At 39.3% G+C, this 20,089-nt stretch overlaps 1 protein-coding gene across 3 annotated transcripts; it reads left to right on the plus strand.

The window, feature by feature from the left end:
- The first annotated feature begins 61 nt into the window (after positions 1-61).
- On the plus strand, positions 62-18,583 carry lrrc9 (leucine rich repeat containing 9). Of its 3 annotated transcripts, none has more exons than XM_044167764.1 (32): positions 322-881; positions 1,142-1,360; positions 1,671-1,811; positions 2,058-2,121; positions 2,225-2,295; positions 3,707-3,889; positions 4,317-4,472; positions 4,592-4,800; positions 4,940-5,071; positions 5,188-5,367; positions 5,514-5,634; positions 6,045-6,180; positions 6,268-6,408; positions 6,496-6,620; positions 7,006-7,191; positions 7,282-7,401; positions 7,607-7,798; positions 7,889-8,014; positions 8,426-8,560; positions 8,727-8,904; positions 9,010-9,230; positions 9,321-9,443; positions 9,538-9,668; positions 9,797-9,905; positions 9,999-10,138; positions 10,759-10,895; positions 11,343-11,560; positions 12,416-12,484; positions 13,359-13,484; positions 14,804-14,987; positions 15,208-15,364; positions 15,472-18,583. In XM_044167764.1, exons 1-32 carry the CDS (start codon positions 825-827, stop codon positions 15,503-15,505), a joined length of 4,521 nt encoding a protein of 1,506 aa, XP_044023699.1. In that variant the 5' UTR covers positions 322-824; the 3' UTR covers positions 15,506-18,583. The 3 variants fall into 3 exon arrangements, with proteins under 3 accessions (XP_044023701.1, XP_044023699.1, XP_044023700.1); XM_044167765.1 differs by having other exon boundaries at positions 5,517-5,634; XM_044167766.1 differs by lacking the exons at positions 11,343-11,560; positions 12,416-12,484; positions 13,359-13,484; ... (1 more) ...; positions 15,208-15,364; positions 15,472-18,583 and having other exon boundaries at positions 62-881; positions 10,582-10,894.
- Positions 18,584-20,089: the final 1,506 nt, after the last annotated feature.

A 20,089-nucleotide genomic window follows, 5' to 3' on the forward strand; every position in this document is an offset into this window, starting at 1 on the left:
CAGAGTCATTTATGAAAGGCATTTTCGGCGTACAAATGTAGTCAATGAAGTATTTGACATTGACGCCGTGAATGACAGCAAAATGAAGCTTGGCGTGGTGAAACAGGTAGCCTGTAGCAATCTCTACAACTCAGTGAAATTGGACGCATGGCCCAGGGGATGCATAATAAAGATGGAATTTCCAGGTCAATAATACGAACTGAATATGATGAAAATTAGATAGAAATTGTAGGGTAATGTTTTATAAAAACTGTGCCTATAAAAGATAGCAACATTTTATGATATGGTGAAAAAATTATATTGCAGTGTGGCGCCATCATGTGGTAACGCTAGCTATGATCTAAAGTTTCAACATGGCTCCTTAGCAACCAGACGCTCCTGCCTGGACACAGTCTGATGCCAAACATTGCTAAAGTCAGATGGGCCACAGAGTTTGTGTTTGATCTGAAGTCCGCCGGTATTAGTGTTAATTCTGTTTGCCATTCGATGTTTAATTTTAATTTATGTTAATACTGACATTTATAACGGACGTGAGCTAACAGTTCAAATATCTGCGCCTAACGTTAGCTAGCTGGTAGCACTTTAAAGGCTAGTGAAGTTAGCGTGAATGTGTGGCGACATTTAGTGTGTTTGTTTACTACCTCAGTTATTAGTTACCATGCTTACCCTATCTGGCAGCCTAATTGCTATGCTCTTTAGTCTCCCAATAGACCATTAGTAGAATAAAGCAGGGTGTATGCATTATAAGGGCAAATTAGTTAACACACTGCTTTATTTAGCTTTAGCTCAGCTACAGTAACGTTATATTTCAAGACGGACAAGTTATGATACAGAGTGAGAAACATAAGCACCGTGGTGACGAGGAGGTGGTCAAAGAGCTGGTGAGTATGAAATTCACATTCATTTGGTTATAATGATAAATGGTATCTAGGTTAATATCCAGTTTTAATACTTATAACTGCTTCCAACAACTGAATTCATCAGGTGAAATGTTGCAATCCAACGTGTAGGCTATAGGCCTATGCATATTTTGTCATTTATTGTATTTTATAATTTTCACTATAATTTTTCCTGACAAATAATGATTAGGCCTAGCTAAATATAAGTACATATTCTGTCACATGAACATTTTTCTCAACAGTGCATGGCCAATGGAGTGTCCTATGAAAAGATTGCACAAGAAGGAAGCAACATCAGCTCCCTGGAGATCTTCTTCTCTGGTTTTCCTCGCATGGTTGGGCTTTCCTTCTTCCCAAGGCTCTGCCAGCTTACCATAGTGGGCCAGAACATAAAACACATTGAGGGATTTGAGGGCTGTCCTCTGCTTAGGGAGCTCTGGGTAGTCCAGTGCCATCTGACAGTAAGTCTGTTGTGCTGGTAAGATTTCTAATAATCAATACTGGCATTGCTGATAACAATAATATGTTATGCTTTGAATCATTACTATGGTTTATATTGCAAGTGATTGCAACTGTTCTTAAACCTTACACACTGTGATCACAATTTTTCTCCTCTGTGGCATCTAATGACAGCAAATCGTGCATGCATGGATGACAATTTTGGGATCCCAACCCATAGTTTAAGCAAAACAGTATGCTAAGTGAATTTTACAACATATGTCATATACAGTATATTAAACAAAAAATTGTCTTCATCTTCTCTTTTTGCAGGGAATATCTGGACTACAGAATTGTCTACAACTAGAGAAACTCTACCTTTATGATAATCAAATCTGTGAAATAAAGAATTTAGAATCGCAGATCAACCTAGAAGTCCTATGGCTCAACAATAACTGCATAACTCTGATACAGGTTTGAACTGTATTACAGATGAATTATGAATTAATCTATTCCTTTGCATGTTTATCAAACAACATTCTGCAATATGTGTTAACCTGTGAATTTTATTTCTGAATTTCTATTGATTTGGCTCACCAAAACTTCATTTTTACACAATTTATCATATCAGTAAATAAAATATGATGTTTTGTCAAAGACGCATGCTCCCATTTTTGATCAGTTGTCTGTTATGTGTGGTTGGTTTATTTTTTTCTAAAGGGCTTGAACACGCTTCAAAACCTCAAAGAACTAAACCTTGCTGACAACAATATTGAAAAGATTGGTAGGTTTTTAGAATCCTCTGTATTTTCTGTGCCAAGTTTGACTGCGATTCAGTGAGCTGTATGAAAGAAATAATAACCAAATAATTTTTAACTTCTTCTAAGGGCATTGCCTTGATCCTAATGTCAGCCTTCAGAATCTTAATCTGTCCGGAAACAAGATCAGCTCCTTTAAGGTAAGATTAAAAACATAGACATGCTTTTGAAATTTCTTCTGTAAAACGTTGCCCTACTCATTTTGTAAAATCTTATTAAAATCCTTGGTCTGAAGAAAGGGCATTTCCAAATTCTTGTAAAATGTTCGGGTCTTGGCCAGTTCAGATTTTCAATCAATTCTACAATAGGATGGCTGCACAAGGCCTTCACTGAAGCATTGAGCAGCATAATTTCAATGTTTGTCCTTCTGGATTCAATGATATACATTCATGATAAGATCTATTTAAAAAATGTATCTTAAAAGATTAGAAGAAGAAGTTTTTTAATATGCAGGTTTCTGTTAGTCAGTTAGACATTTTAGACATATACTGTATACGTTAATTCAGAACATTTACACTCAGTCAAGGAAACGGACAGTATCTATATGCTTTAGAAAATATTATATTATTATCCAAGACGAAACTGACAGAAGGGCAGGCCTCAGAGAAAAAGTCGCAATTACAAATCTGTCTGCTACTTCAGCACCACGGACAGCGCCATGGATTTATCAATACACAGCACATGGTCGTGGCCATTGATTGTAACTTGCACAAACCTCAGTCAGATAAAGGATCAATAAGTCAGGCAGACTAGATTAACATATTCAACTAAACAACCCCTCTGCCCCTGCACTCTCTCTGCTACTAGGGGAAAGAAAGGTAAGATGGCAGGTTAACAAGGGGGATGCATTTTGGTCATTTTACTAACAAGGGGGATATCATCCTCCCTCAAATCGCCTACTGCCTGTAATCCACCTTTTGTCCTAAACCCAGCTTGGCTTTAAAGAATGCAATTATTCTCATTCAATGTACAAAGTGCCCAGCATATTGCAACAACTGTGGAATCAAAGAAAAAGAAAAAGTCTTTGCTCCTTTGTCATTACAATGTGGCATTTCTTTCAACGACTATGGAGGGGGAAAAAGAAGTTGCAAAAGAAGTGTTTGGCTTATCATGGCATTTGTCTAATATTCAAACTTCCTTTTTAGTGGGCAGTCAATAAGACAGGGACTGCAGAGGCTAGGCACAAATTTCATTTTTCTTTTCATCACTAAGTAGAAGTTGCCATAATATATCTGATTTGTATACATAATATCTCTTGTACTACAATCTCTTTATAATTAGTGATAATGCAACAGTTACTGGAGCATTCATTTGGCTTTCAAATCATCTGGATTCTAACAGCCTACAAGAGATTAAAAAATATTCCAGACAGAGCAATAAAATGTAGACCTCAGTGATATCTGCGTCTGCTGGTTCTTTAAAAAAAAGCACTGTAAAGGGTTACTTTTTTCTTGAGAGACAGTAGTGTTTTTAGGGCACAATCTGAGCCTTAGAATTAAGAGAAACCATATTAATCAACTAGCCTGTGTTTTGTTGTTGTTGTTGTAACAGGAGTTGACACTGCTTGACTGCTTACCCAATCTGAGAGAACTAGCACTGAAGGACCCAACGTCATCCCCTAACCCAGTGTGTCTGCTGTGTAACTATGCCACACACGTTCTTTACCACATGCCAGGCCTCCAGCGACTTGACACCTATGACGTCTCGAGCAAACAAGTCAAGGAAGCAGCTGAGGTATTGAGAAGACCAACAGGACCCCTGCGTTACACTGATTGAGCTCACCTGAGTTTCTGTTTGGCTCTTGAGAGGATACGAATGCTATTGATTTTTGTTGATTGCTAATGATTTGCTCGAATTCCTAATAATATTACCTTATATTTGCCATAGCTCACACATATTTGTTCTGCATTTGGTTGTTCCAGTGCTTCATTCGAGTTACAAATCATACATATAATGAGTGAAATATTTAAATCCAAGACATGATTTTTTTAAATACATTTCCTAAATTCAAAGTTCTAGATGTTTTATATGCACATTTCCCTTTAATTTAGCTTGACACATTTAAAATCTTTAGAAACCTTATGGAGATATTGATTAACATAAAATGAGGTTCTGGTTTGAACAGTTCTTGTCTATTTTGTTTGTCTTTTTTTTCTTTTAGTCCACAGTAATGAAGAAAATGATGTACTACAACATGCGTGTACATACTGCTCAGAGGAACCTGGCAGAGACCCGGCTCAGTCTGATGGAAAGGAAGAAAACTATGTTACAGTTACCTGAAGAATGCATCAGAACCCTCAGTCACACCCTCAAGAATGTATGTACAATCCTGGAAACATTTTTAAAATTATTTAACAGCTGTAACAAGAGTCCAGCTGCAGGTTGCTGTTATTGTACACAGTTAAGAGAGCTGTTTTCATTTGGATGTATACCTAGCTTGAACGTGAGCTCTCCAAGCTGCCGGCTAGTTGTAAGAAGTCTGCCTCCACGTTGGAGGATGGACGGACCCACCTGGTTGAAGATTCAGCTGTCAGAAGTGACCCAACCGCTGACATCAGTCATGATCCCGCCATGGAACACAAAATACTCAACAAGATTGAAGCGCTGAGGGAGAGAATTGGGCTATGGACAAGGAGGCTGGATGAGTCTGTATATTTGACTAAGATACAGAGAGAATTTTACAGTGATATAGTCTCATACTGTACTGTATATCTTTCTACATTGAAGCATCTGATTAAAGAAACCAATCCTAATGTGAAATAATGTTCTTTCTTCTATATTCAGGATTGAATCCTGGTATGAGCGGGATTTGGCCCAAGCCACCAACATGATGGAATATACTGTCCAGTTTCTGTTGATGGAGCTAGAAAGTGTTGGAAATATTCGTTTAGAAGAGGGCTCCTCCACAGACCCTTGGTGCGTACTTGGTATTATTAAGTACAATTACAAACATCATGAAATTCACAGCTACAGAGGAAAAATCAACAACACACTTCCCTTAACTCATAGTTTCTATGTTATGTACCCAACAGGTTTACTTCCTGTTGCGACCTCCTGCTTTCCCGCTTCTCTCATTCAGACTTTAAGGTTCACGGCATCACTGGCATTAAAATCAATAGAGTTATTCGCATCCACAACAGGGTTTTGAGGCTTCGCTTTGAGGACAAACTTCACAACCTTCTAGCCAGCGAAGGGTCTGCTATCTGTTCACAGTAAGTTAAACTAGACTGTAATGAAAAGTGATAATAATTGTGTTTTTACCAATAATTTACAGACATTTTAACATTACTGTTGTCATCACTGTAACAGTAACAGGACCGTCCATTATTAGTTTGAATCTAAATATAAACCTTTCAAGCAGGAATTACAGACGTCGGCTGGAGCACTTGTTCTACATAGCTGACCCTGAAAAAAATAGTGAGAAGGAAGACATTTTGAGCATTCTAGAGGAAGGCTTCAAAACAGCCCAACAATATCAGGTGTGTATACTGTTGTTTTTTTTAGTTTCAAAATTCCCCCACCCCTCAACACTCAATCCCATCAACCAGAACTTATTCTAGTGAGCATTAAGAGAAAAACTTAAGCTAGTAAGTCACAGGTTACTCATTTCACTACGTGTAACATAATGAACAACATTTGCAAAATTGAATTTCTACAAATTTTGTTTGTTTATTAAGCAGAATGCAATGTATAATGGAAGGAAGGAAAAGTTCTATTGGTGTGAAAGTGTAACTTGTTAAAAGTCTTAGTAATTTTTGCACAACATTATGGTCCTCCTTTTGTATACAGAAATAATTACACATGAGTGCTATGTAATAGAACAGAATCTGTGATATTTTCACACAAACTCCAAATCATGCTGACTTTTACGATGGTGACTTTGAACCAGGCCTTGAACAGAGAGGGTGCTATACCTTTATCCAATAGTCTCAGTGTGACCGAACAGCCCAGAATTGAACACGCACTGCGTCAGGCCAGCCAAGTCGAATCCAAGCATAGTACAGATACGATCCCCTTCAAACACGGTGAGTTTTTAAAAAGAAATTCCCCTTAGCTGTGGCTATTGTTTTTTTTTTTTTAATAGCTAAAATGCTTGTGCTTTTTGCCTGTAGGTCAGGTTGTTGTTTCCAAAGTGTTCATGGGCCACAGCATGCCTATCCGAGTGGGAGAACCGGTGGACAGAAGCATCTATCCCAGAGCCTATTCTTTGTATCGCAATGTGGACACTAAGCACAGAACTGCAATGAGTGAAGGTATGCAGTATATTAAAAGGCATGCAAACAATTATTTTAGTCATTATTTGTGAAATGTCTTTGCATCTCTGTGTGTTTTTCATTCAGAGAGACCCCGCTCCTCCAAAACACACAGTGGTCCCGAGTGCAGTCCCAGACGAAGACAGTGGTTTGTTTTTGACCATGAGCTTGTCCTGCCTGAGTACATCATATATTTTGAATACATCATCGGGGTAATCTATTCATTGGTTTGCTATTGTATATCCCTGTGGCGTTGCAAATCAACATACTGTATACAGCCTGCATTGAAGAACTCAACAGTCCATTTTTATTTAAGCTTTTAATTTGACAGCACAAATGAACAAATTAGTAAAACAATTGCTCAGTCATGCTGAGCTCTGACGCAATTAACATTTAGTAGCATGGCTTTTAACCAGAACTCACAGATGATAAAACATAATTCTGATGTTTGTGTCTCTTCTCTAGTTGCACACTTGTTTTACAATTAATTTTAATTAGATTTTTTTAATTTAATTTTAACTCTCACTCCAAGTAAATAATTATGTACCTACCAGGCAATTCACATGCTTTAACATGCTTTTGACATGTTGTTACTAGGATCAAGAACATGCTGCATTGCCAGGCCATAACACAGGCAGAGATGATACTGCCTCCAACGATATCATCCTGGACAAGGAAGTCCTCAACATGGAACCTGTGCTGAAACCACAGCCCAAGTTGTTGAGCTTGGATGACAAAATTCTACTCAATGTGGCCAGAGCCAATGTCCTCAGTCAGATCACTGTAAGTACTCTGGCTTTTCAAATGACAACTTGATTTTGAAGCCATTTCATTTACTCACAATAAACTATCTGCATTGTATTGAATCTTCAGGTGCTGAACCTTCATGGCAACAGTCTGAGTAAAATAAAGGAGATTTCCCGTCTCACAGCTCTGCGGCATCTTACTATCAGCTTCAATGAGTTCACACGCCTGGATGACATTTCTCACATGGTAAAAGTGACAATAGAAAATAGTAATATTGAGCTTAAACTAAACAGTGTGTCAAAGTCATAAGAAAGCATTTAAATAGTAACTTGCCTCTGTAGTATTGAATGAAACTGGATAGTGGGGTGGCACATAATATGGAGAGACTGTGTGGACCATATTATAAAGTGGAAACATTTAACATCTATTGTCTCTGTTATCGAAATCACAGCCAAACCTTGAGTTTTTGGACGCTAGCTATAACCGCCTAGTGACTGTAGAAGGGCTGAGGGGGTTAGGACAGCTCAAACAGCTCGATGTGCGCTGGAACAAGTTGACCAAGGCCAGAGAGGATACGGCTGTGCTGAGGAAACATACACCTGCTCTGCTGAAGCTTGACACCCGATACAACCCCTGGAACAGGGTGCGTGCTGTTATCAAATAAAATCAAATACAAGATGTAGTACAGGGCACAATGAGGAGGCATGCAGTGAAGCTGTTTTCCTTTTTCCAGCCTGAAGCAGTCAGAATGACCATACTGGGCCGTCTAACAACCCTCACACACCTGGATGATATGATGGTAGCAGAGGAAGAGGCTGCTGATGCTGTTCAGATGGCTGCCGAATCCAAAATTCACCAGGTGAAGATCTTACTCATACCGTTGCTTTGCTGTACAGTGTGGTTGAAGTGCAGTGATTGGTAAATCCAAATTTGAATTAAAACTAGAACATGTATGGAAATAAATGTAACATCCAATTTAATTTTATAATTAAGAAATTGTTTCTGAGACCCAGTTTCAGGCCTTGGCACATTTCTTGTTTAATTATAAAAATGACTCCTATTGGGATATTTACAGTATGAGATGTTTTATGGGCAGTTCACTTTTTTTTCTTGGAGATGGACCATGCAAAGTGTGAATTTAAATGTTGATTTATTGCGTAAAAATAAGTAGTAAGATGCTCCAATGAAGAACGCAGTAAAGTATGTGAACATCCTGTATATTTCAGGACGTACTGTAATTCAATCAGACCTGTTGTCACTCTGTTCGTAGGTATCGCTTCTGGCTCACTCACGTACCAGCAGTGACCGTCCTCGCAGTCTCAGCCTGCTGTCAACAGCCCATCTCCTATGTCTTCTCAGTCCTGCACCCTGGGGCCACAACCTAGAGCTAGACTGGACTGAAAAGGTGAGCTACAGGCATGTGGGTTTCACCGTAAAGGAGTGATTTTTAAAAATGCATTTGTGAAGTTTTAGGAAAACTGTGGCAATAGTAATTTTAATTGTAATACATGTTTAAAATCTGTAGTAATTTATAAATTTTGTATGCATTTGTGGCCTGAAATTTTGACCAGATCACCGCTCTGAACCTTGACAGCCAGAGGATTTCCAAACTGATCAATCTGAATAAGTTGGTCAACCTGCGCTGGGCCTCCTTTAATGATAATGACATTTTTAAATTGGAGGGTCTTGACAGCTGCTTGAAGCTGGAGGAACTTTCTCTCAACAACAACAGCATCAGCACACTCAATGGTTAGTCACACTGGCAACTTGACAATGAAGTTGGAAAATCACAACATTAAGATCCATCAGAGCCATCATTATTTCTGTGTCTGTCTTTACGCTCTGTTTCTTCAGGCCTATCAAAATTGCATTGCCTGAACAAACTGAGTGTAGATGGGAATCAGCTGTCTAGTCTGGATGCCTCAGTCCTAGATCAGCTGCCCAACCTGTCCTTTCTGTCTGTGGAGAACAACTGTATCAGTTCCCTGCATGGCATCCAGAGAGTTCGTTCCCTTCTTGAGCTCTACATCGGCAACAACCAAATTTCTACATCACAAGACATCTACTACCTGAAGGTCAGTGGGAGAGAAATAAAGACACTACGTTTTGGATTTTCCCACCATTTTCATTGTGTTGTCTGAGCTCATATGCTCCTTTCTTTTCAGGGATTGACAAACCTCATCATTCTGGATCTTTATGGGAATCCTTTATTGGAGAAACTGGAAAACTATCGGATTTACGTGGTGTTCCACATTCCCTCCCTAAAAGCTCTGGATGGCACTGCAGTCGTACGTACCGATAACGGCAACCAGTCGAACCTCTCAGATATTATAATAATGCTAATTATATCCAGTGTTTTGCATTCGCTGCTGTTTTTTTTAGGAGGTAACTGAGTGTGAAAGTGCAAAGGATATGTTTGGAGGAAGACTAACCTCTGACATGGTAGCAGAGAAGCTGGGCCACTCAAACTACACAGACATCACCTACCTGACCCTGCAGTCCTGCTCCATTAGGTAATAGCCTAGCTTCAGACAGATAAACACGCCACACATCCAAAAATGAGCACGACTAAAGTGATTTACGGTGCTGAAAAATTAGGCGTTGAAAAACAAGACAAATTAAAAGTGTCTCCCCCCCCCAGGATGGTTGATCTGTCTCCAGCAGACCTGTTCTGTAGCCTGCGCAGTGTCAACTTAGACCACAACAACCTCACCTCTTTCTCGGGCCTCATCTACCTGCCCAACATCAAAGTACAAATTACACTTAATGTCAAAAATCAACAGGCTGGCTTGAAATGCACCTGAGCCATGGACAAATAATTATCTCCAGTGTCTTCTTGACAGGCTCTGTGTCTGAACTACAACCACATTGAGTCCATCCTGCCCAGACAGAAGACTCAGACTCATCTGACAAATAGACAGATACTGTACAGCAAAGTTCACTCCAGTGGTTACGGCCAACAGAGCCCATCCAAAGGCAAAGGGTAAAACAGTACTTAACTCATAATTCATGTTTTTTTTTTTGTTTTTGTTTTTTTTAACATTTTATGAGGTTAGACTGTTGGGAAGTGTGAAGCATGAACGTCAACTGAATGTTTAACCATTAGGGGGCAGCACTGACCAGCCAATGTATGAACAGTCTCTTGACACTTGTCAGATTGCTGTCAGATTTATGTCACAGTTGTTGCCTATAAACCCTAATAAAATCTAGTTGTAAACACAGTTTCAAGATATTGTAATTTGGTTCAAAATAAGTTATTAATATTAATATTAATAGCTTCCATAGATATTCATATTTATTCTTTCTAGATATATTATCCCTAAAATAAACTGAATATTGAAATCTTGGTCTATATATTTTAAGTTTCTACATTGTCAGTATATTGTGGGAATAATGATATCTTCCAATTACATTTCCCTTTTATAGAAACCAGTACATAAGCAGTGCTGTGAAAGGCATGCTTTTGTTTGCCCTGACTGTGATTGCCTTCAGGTGGTCTGCACCTGTGAGGGCTAACCAGTTAAATGAGGCAGTCGACAAGGAGAAAGAGATGTTAATTTAACCACAGAGGTTGCAAACTGTCGATTTGTGACTGTGTTTAAGGGAAACTGGGCCCACTGGCAGTCTGGAGCCACTGATGGGCAGCCTGGAGGTGCTGCATTTGAGTCACAATGGCATTTCCAATATGGCCAATCTGCAGCTCAGCAGGCTCACCAATCTTAAAGCACTCTACCTTCAAGGTATGTATGTTAGACGTACCACTCCTCCTTCACAAAGCCTATTAAAAGTGCAGTGTATAGAGCCTGTGAAAAGGCAAGCACTGAGAGCAAAGTCTCCCATAGACCTTAGGCCAGGTGGGAGATGAGACTTGAAGAAAAGAACGACTGACTTTCCTTTCAACAGCTTTTGATGGCTTTTGATTGAGTTTTCAGGGTGATTTGTCCCACAAAGCTGACCTTACTTGTCCTTTCTTCCTTTTTTGCTTAGAAACCTTTCAAAGCTGTCTCTGTAATTCCAGTGCCTTTTACACCAGGGGCAAACAACAAATACCTGACCAATATTTATATTCCCTTAAAATGCTAAAATTAATAAAAAAATATTTGACTCTCTTATTTTGCTTATAGAAATATTAGACTATTGTTTGAGATATCTTTCCATTGTTTTGATAAGGTTTTCTCTCCTCCTAGGTAATGAGATCAGTCAGGTGGAAGGATTGGAGGGGCTTCACCAGCTTAGAGAGCTTGTGCTAGACAGGAACAGGATCAAAACTCTGGCGGGTAGCTCTTTCATAGCCCAGAATGTCCTGCTAGAACTGCACCTAGCAGAGAACCGGATCCGGGAGCTCAACCATCTAGATCCTTTGACTGAGCTCCGCAAGCTCTTTCTTGGCATGAACAAGCTGCAGGTATTCTCCTCCAGCAGCAGTAGTCTCCTCACATGCTGGATTTTATTTTTATGTTTATATTCAGATTTTTAATAAAACTGCCTTAATGACTCTCACCACAGTGATTTCCTGAGGTGACCAGTAAGGTCATAGTAAGCTTTTTGCTGTTTTTGATTTACCACCAAATTTTACTGATTGGTTCATATGTAAAATGTGTCAGATGTTTAAGAATGTATTTTATTCAGCATGCAGCAGTATTACTTTTCCCTGCATTTGCAAAGTAAGACATGAAGTATAGTAATTATGAGTCATTACCACCCCGCTGTGGCATGCGAGGGGTAGCATTAAGGAGAATCAAGTTTGATTGAAGGTCAGGGTCGGGTGTATGAAGAAAGAGGTGAACAATCAGGAAAACGTGTAATCAGCTTCTCAGTCTGCATCTCCTTCTCACCCAGGGCGAGTGATTTGCACTTTTGTTGCCAGTTCCTTCTTCCCTTCACTTCCTTAATGTTTTTATGCATTCAATTAAGACATAAAATACAACAATCATCCCAGCACAACAGTTCTCACAGTGGGGGTGTCTTTGAATCACAGCCAAGTGCAACCATAAACCTGGGAATGAGAGAAAACGCCCCCATGCCCTGTTGCGTGCCCAAACTCTCTCATGAGATTAATGAGAGCTCACACATGTAATCTCTCCCATCAGCTGCTTCCATCCTCCCTAAACCAAAATTATGAAAGGTTCAGTCCTGATGCATATGTCTCCATTATCAACACACAGCAGGCTACAACCAGTGGGAAAGAAAATTTAAATGGGGCAGGTGGTAGTGAATGAAAAAGAACTTCAGAAAATCTTTGTTTCTTTACTTCTTGTAGGACACCACAGAGCTTGACAAACTAGAAGTTCTTCCTTCGCTGACGGAGCTCTCTGTTGTTGGCAATCCCGTAAGTATTTGTGCATTCACATTTAGGTGATGTAACTTGGAAAAAAATATTATCCAAGTTCGTTTTGCTATTATGAGCTTGGCCCAGTGATGTGACTCTACTAGCTGTCAGTCACAGGACACTTTGAACTCTTTCACTTGCAAACAAATGATCAAAAGCACACTCACAGGCTCAATTTCTCACTTGCACAATCCAAAACACTATCCCAGTGTAACTCTGTGGTTCCAAATTAAGCGATTACATGATGGGCCATCTGCTGTGCCTCAAACTGGCCGGCATCAGAGACAAATCCGTTGACCAAATGGCAGGGTGCTATTGGCCCGGTACATCACCCATCTGGAGCTCATGGATCAGGCCTGAGCAGAGCCTGCAGCCCATGGCCTCCCTATGCTCAGCTGTGGTAGCTTCTATAGTGGTCTATTCCCATAGGAGGGGTTAATCCTGCCAGGGGGTAGAGGCCAACAGCCACCCCGGAGACAATACCTCCTGCTGTTGACAGCATGAGATTGCTACCTCACCCATGTTCCCTAGCCAAAGTCTGTCTCCTCTCCACTGGACATCCTTTGGCATGCACTCACAACTTAATCACAGCAGCAGTGTCCTATAGGAACATTAAGTTCCATGACTGGACAGACTGAATTTGTACCCTGTCCAGAGGGTGCCCTCAGCTGGGCACTGAGCTATCTGCTGCTGTCAGCTGGGTCACTGGAATATCTGTTGGGAACATGCTAGCTACTTTGAGACCCACATAGCATCATATTTATCCCAGATGTCTCAGGACAGGCTTCACTGAGGCTCCACAGTTAAAATTGCTGGATGTTATTTAGGGTCAGTATAATTTATCACTGGCTTGTTGCTTTTTTTTATATTCCAGGTGGCCAGAAATTCTCTCCACAGACCAGCGGTAGTGCTCCGTCTGTCCCGGCTGCAGGTCTTGGATGGAGTGATGGTCACCCTGGAGGAAAGGACCAGGGCTGAACTTCTCAGTGCTGATCCATCAGTGAGAAGTGCACACAACATGCATACTCACTCAGAAACACTCACACACATATGTACACATATATACACATACATACAAGGTCGTAGCTACCACTGAGGATGTGGAGGTCATGTCGAGCCAAAGAATTCTACTATTTAAAACTTACATATGGTGGGTATTTTATAAGATTATTTGAGTATTTTCAGACACAATGTTTAAATTTGACTACTTTAAGGACATCAAAATAATAAATAAATTAAGGCTTCAGCATTTATCTCCCATAATTTTATTCCTGGCAGTGTGGAGAAGGCTTTGAAACACCATTTAGACCTTCAGGTTGGGACATAAAATTGTGCTAAGGAGAGCGTTGGGGGGACCCGCGACCTCATTTTCTCTAAAACCCTGGCTACAGCCGTATCAAAAATGAAGATACTTATAACATGTTTGCAAGGTTAGGAATACGGTTGGTTTGCAAGAAAGGGAACTTTCATTGCCACGCTCTCTTATTTTACTTCCCTCTTTGTATTTCAGTATGAAACTGTCTGAACAACAAATTAACAAAAAACTTGTTTGTGTAGGTTCATAATGGGCCTTATCATCTAAGATGTAGTCTAGCTGAAAGAAACAAAATGACAACCAAACTGTAGCCACCAAAAAACAGGGAAAGCCTGGATCAAACTCTTTCAGTCTGACTGATTTGATGCTCATGTAATGAGAGACCAGGGCATTAATTCTCCTGCAGTTCTGAATTAAAAGCCTAAGCCTGCCGGCATCATCCTGCTGATTAGATGAAATGTGCCCGGCCGATAATGTACCAGTGGATTTACCCCCTATTAGCCAGGTCAACACGACCCCCTCTGCTTGTTAAGCGTAGATGTGGAAATGACAGAGCAGAGAGCCTGGGTTTTCTCATTAAAAACACAAATCTCCCCCCTACTGACTCTCATAGCTGCCATCTCCGTTGTCACTCTCAATTTATGCCTGTGACTGCTTTTGTTTGAATTTGAACATTGTTATTGATGAGTAGTAATTACTATTCCCCTATAATATGCTTATATATGTGGAACAACAAGGGATTTAATCACCAATCTCCTGCCAAGTGTGTGGGTGGAGTGGACACACTGCAGTGACAGTAGAAGCCATAGGAAGGTATAGAAAATAGAAACAATTACAGGGTACATATGTCAGTGAGGTGAAAGACATTGAGTTGGCCCTGGAGGCACTGAAGAGATCATTTTTAACACTTTATCTGAATATCTGCTTATGTTTTTCAACCTAATCCTGTCCTGGAGTATTACTTATATCTTCCTTATGCTCCCTATTTAATATTCCTCTTAAAGCCATGCTACCAATGCCCTGGAGCTTCTCTTCCTACCACTGAAATAAACCTACCTGGACTGCTACCCCTCATGCCTCGAAACACCCCTCTAAGAGGAATGAGTGGAGGACTGCAGAACTTTATGCATGGGCACGATATCCTGCAGAGTAACATGGACGAGGCCCAATCTCATTACACATACAAGCGTGAGTGTGACATTTCTCCTCTTGAAGATCATTAGTTTCTTGATAAATATGATTGTGCATAACAAGAAGCTGGTCTTGGAGTTCTAATACAGTAATAAGGATTAACTTTTTAGTATAACAATGTACCAGAAAACTGTTGTGTATTAAGTTGACCACAGGTTTGACACTTATCCTTACTCTGGCTCTCTAACCCACACCCTTGTTTTAATTCCCAATTCAGACAAGAAGCACAAGCATGGTAATGCTGCTCGAAGCGGCCAAACTGACATTACCTTTAGACACATTCGTAGAACAGGAAGCAACCTGACAACCACAGGTCTCCTTCCTGATGGGAACAGAGTCATCATCATGAATCCTAACCAGGAGCAAGACAGCAGGTTGGTAAATCAAAATTCAAGACATAATTATGCTTCTTTAAAATGTGAGAGATCTGATAATATTATGAATACACTTTGACTATTTCCACATACTTGTTATATTGCAGATTTCCAAATGGTGGCAAACCTCCACCCATGTAGCTGCCAGAAGAGGTGGAGCATACACTGATACTGGTCAATCAGTACACAATCCAAAGGTGAACACATGCGACAGCCATGACTGTGGTGTGGTCATATATCACAGCATTTTAAGAGATCATATCTTGAAGGTGGTGTTTTTGTAAGTGGGCCTTAATAAATATGAGCATCTGCTACGTTTGCATATTTAATGAGGAAAAAGTCAAAACATAGGATAATTCAAGTATCTTTTGTTTTTTGACATGGCGATAAGTAACTTTCTGTTGCTGTTTACATATCAATAAATCACCTTTGCAGCTCTTTAGTTTAAACTAAAACATGTTTGGGGTTGAAGAAAATTAGGCTACTTGAAAGTTGCATGTAGTGCATCCCTTTCAAATGCATTTATAATGACTGTGACCTTATTTTCTATCCACATATGTGGATCACTAACCATGGTAATCTGAGGATGAGAGGTTTTGGTGTCATTTCTACTGCTATCCCATCTTTGGCTCCAAACAAGTAAAAAAACACCCACAGATGTAAGGGCGTGTGAGGGTGGCAAGCTGCGTCCATTGGGTCAAATGCATCTCCAACAACTGGATAATCCAGCTTTAGCACACCTCTCTGTGCACAATAATCTGCAGTCACTCAGATAAAGATATAATCTTGAATGAGGTCCAAATGGATTTCATGTTAGCCTCTTTTCTAAAAGCCCACCACAGTTTCGACTAATAGGCAAATCTCGTGTGTTGTAACTGGAAATGAATTTACCCCACTTGATATTTATGATATTAGTTCTGCTGAACATGAAATTATAATCCTCTCTGTCTTTCTGTCAATTTAGTCTAGTATCTAGTAATCCTGTAGTTAACAAAACCACTAGTCTGAGCCTTAAATGTGGAGGATACAGCCTATATTATGTGATCTAAAGCCTTTTTTATTGTGAGACCCCTAAACTGATAATAAAGATGAAAACCTCCATGTGAAAAAATAGATCGGACATTCTATTCCTATCCATCAACCTATGCATAAATAGCAGGGAAAGAAAGTCGTTCTCACTGTCACTGTGCAGACTGTTATCTGTCCCAACAACGTCTTATAAAGTTAAATTATTGTTTTATTTAACTTGAGACCTGTACTTTTTAATAATAATACGTACTCCTTAAAAAAGACACAACATACATAATTAAGTTAGACTAGTTTGGGGAAATGTATGCCTAAATTGTAAACAGCAGCAAAAGCAGAGAGTTCATTTTCACCAGGGACATTCTTTCCAAAGGACATCACTTTGAATCCATTGAAGCCAGAAGCAGTAACATTTTCTTTCATATTTCTTCCACCAACCTGAACTATGGCCTTTATGGCTCAGTGGTGTGAATGTGACCACTAGGTGTCCTTAGAGCTCCATTAGCTCTCCCTTTATGACACTGCTAATCAGTCCTCAATGAATTTACCACCTGCTTTGTAGGTTATTAGTTGAGGCGGATACTTGTGTGTATGCTTTAATTTTGTGTTTCCTGCCTGTGTAGCCTTTGCTGAACATGTGAGGCAACAGCCAACTCTAGGCAGCAAAAGTGAAAAGCTCACCCCCAAACAAGCTCCTCTAATGCATGTACTTAACTTCACTTAATTTGTGTTAATTCCCAGCATTCAGCGGGGCTAATGACTGTGCAAGTGAGTGCACTGTCATTACCTTGCTCTGCCTGACATCAAATGGCAGCTGATGGACTCACATTGAATAAAAAAACACACTCTAATGCACAAATTTGGGGGCTCAGTGAGAGCTCTCTAATACATTAAGTATTGCAAAGGATACTTAAATATTTTATATTTGTGTACAGTATGTGCAGTATGAATATGCTAGAAATATAACTGTTGTTAATGCAATTGTATTCCTGTGTGTAGTGTAAGCTTATAGTGAGCATACCACTTCATACTGTATGTTTCTCTTTGCTTATCTGTCAGTATTTTTAACATTAAAATGACATTAGCATAAAGATTGTGAATAATTCATCAGTTCTGAGTGAACCCAGATGCACTGCTCGCTCTGTCTATCTCTCTCCCTCTCTTCACTCCTCCATGTGAGCAGACTACATGGTTCGCAGCTGGTTTAATGGGATGGAATGTGACAGGTTATGTTTTCATCTGCCTGATATGGAGCCCGGCTCGGGCGGGAGGGAACAAGAGGGTGAGAGGGGGAAGTGAGTTGGTCTCTACAGTTGTAGTCTGGATTCATAATTAGACATGTTTCTGCTTGTTGTGATTCAGTTATAGATGATGCTCTTTCCCCCATCCCCACCATCACACACACACACACACAGAAAAACACATGCTCTGTATGGGGCCATTACTGCTGGTCCACTAACTCCCTACATTTGCTGTGTCTGTGCATTCAGAGCGCCATTAGTCCAAGACTCTGTGAATAATTGCTGAATGGACCATGTTTTCACTGCTATCTACTCAGGTTCTAGTGTTGGTTGATGTTGTGGGTGAAGTGAGAGGGATGAGGACATTGATTGATGTGTGATGCCAAAGATAATGCTGCATCTTGTGCAATGCTTATCGAAGCATTATGCGCAGTATGTGTAATGAATGAACAACATTAAACTCCACATACATTACACATTTACAAGCTTTTATGAAGTGCTTTGGTAGAGGTTACAATTAAATCAACATCATCACTTGACTTGGAATTGCTGTTGTATAAATGAAATGTTCTCTCCACATTTGGCTTCTGATGGCAACCGACTGCATGTCATCATCAAAACATAAATTATTTTGTTTTCTAAAGGTGCATATTAAGTCCCCAGTTCATTTTTCATCCCCACAAATACATCCTGTATTCAAAAACAATCTTGCCATATTGCCTCTCTTGAAATCTGTCATTGAGTTATTGTTGGCGCTTGTCATTTTCCTGTGATTTGTTTCCTGTGAAGCTCCCTAGAATAAAGAGCGAATGGAGAAAGCGATTGGGAAAATACAGATAAAAGAATGTAGTGACAGTGACAATTAGAATGAAAAGGAAAATGCTTTTATTTTGTGTAGACATTTTGGATAAGAGCACGCCTCGTAGAAGCATTAAATCTTAACTGCTATTCATTGCTGGACTTGTGTGTAATTTATCACATTATTTCAATCACACAAGGCGTGTTGCATGGTTAAAATGCCAAAAACAAGGTAACAACAACCAAACAACAGATAAATACCCAATTTTCTTGTAAATTTAACAGGAATCAATTTTCAGAGCACTGTCAGATGGTCTGCTTTTTGTAGTTTGTAGCCAATTTGGTATCAGCCTTTTTTATTTCATGATATTTGCATTTGTGTTTCTCCTTTAATGACTCTTAAATCTTAATTCAAGTTGATATTCTTCATCAGGCAGCTATACTAAAAATGGAGCAATGATTTTAAATAAGTGGTGCTATGGGAGGATTACAGGGTGCAATACATGTTGTCCTGAATGACGGGCTTTTCTGTTGTTAGGGTTTATTGTGTCCTGCACATAGCAGAAATTGCTTTTTCAAGATGACAAGGAAACACAACCTGCTGCCCACCCTTATCCCCTCAGCCCCAGGGACGAATAACAACAACAATTTAATCTCCTTGGCTCCAGATTATTATCTGTCTTTGTGTTGATATTGTGGCTTTTTTAGTTGATCACTTCATGATCCTCCTTTTTGCCCTCCTTCTAAGTAAATTAACATTTTTCAGAGAGACAGACACTTGATCACTTTCATTATATTGAAATAATAAAATACTTGTAGAATTTGCTCTTTTTGTATTAAGAACATGATAACAAGGATTTAGAATGTAATATTAATATTTCTAATCCTATGTCAGTTTTTTGGGTTTGACTAAGCGCATTAGATTCAGGATTTAAAGATACTGGCAAGAAAGAGGTTGAACAATTGTTTAGGATAAGGAGGATAAACAACCCATTGAGATGTGTCATTTAATGTAATTAGAATTGCAAAGAGGGATGGTCTTTTCATTGTTCAGTGGAAAGCAAGTTGGAGTGGTAAAATCCTTTGTTATTTATTGAGGAGAGGTATCTGCTTTTTTCAGTTGACTCTGTATTAATTAAGTTTTGTCAACTTTTCATTTAACTTTCATATAACTTTTCAACTTTTCTAATCAAGCTGGTCGATACAGTTGAATGTGATTCCCACTCACACAAAAACTGACAATCACAGTCTAATGTCTCCTGATTTATAAAGGGCTGACAGCACTGCTTTATATTATTGACAGTTGTACAGTCATCAATCATCACTTATGTTTAAAGTTATTCCCACTTTGACTTGATGAAAAATAAATCCTTAATCTCTTTGTTTCTTTATGTGTTTTATGGTTATAAACCCAACAAGTTTTTCATAGTTTTCTGTAGTAGTATTATATAATAGTATTTCTGTAACAGCAGTGTTCAATTGATGAATATTCCCCATTAAATATTGTGCCTTCAAATATTGTGACGGGAGGTCACTCCAAAACACCTCCTGCTTCATGTTGGTTACAACAAGCAAAATAGATAGATAGATAGATAGATAGATAGATAGATAGATAGATAGATAGATAGATAGATAGATAGATAGATATAGATAGGCCTAT

This window comes from Siniperca chuatsi, linkage group LG15 (genome assembly GCF_020085105.1).
Source record: "Siniperca chuatsi isolate FFG_IHB_CAS linkage group LG15, ASM2008510v1, whole genome shotgun sequence".
In the NCBI taxonomy this organism is placed as follows: domain Eukaryota; kingdom Metazoa; phylum Chordata; class Actinopteri; order Centrarchiformes; family Sinipercidae; genus Siniperca; species Siniperca chuatsi.

What these genes read in the sequence shown, in the direction of transcription:
- lrrc9 (XM_044167764.1), top strand. Translation starts at nt 825, where the DNA reads ATGATACAGAGTGAGAAACATAAGCACCGTGGTGACGAGGAGGTGGTC. An exon ending in ATGTCCTCAGTCAGATCACT is followed by an intron (nt 7,192 to 7,281) that starts GTAAGTACTCTG and finishes TTGAATCTTCAG; the next exon opens with GTGCTGAACCTTCATGGCAA. An exon ending in ATCTCATTACACATACAAGC is followed by an intron (nt 14,988 to 15,207) that starts GTGAGTGTGACA and finishes TTCCCAATTCAG; the next exon opens with ACAAGAAGCACAAGCATGGT.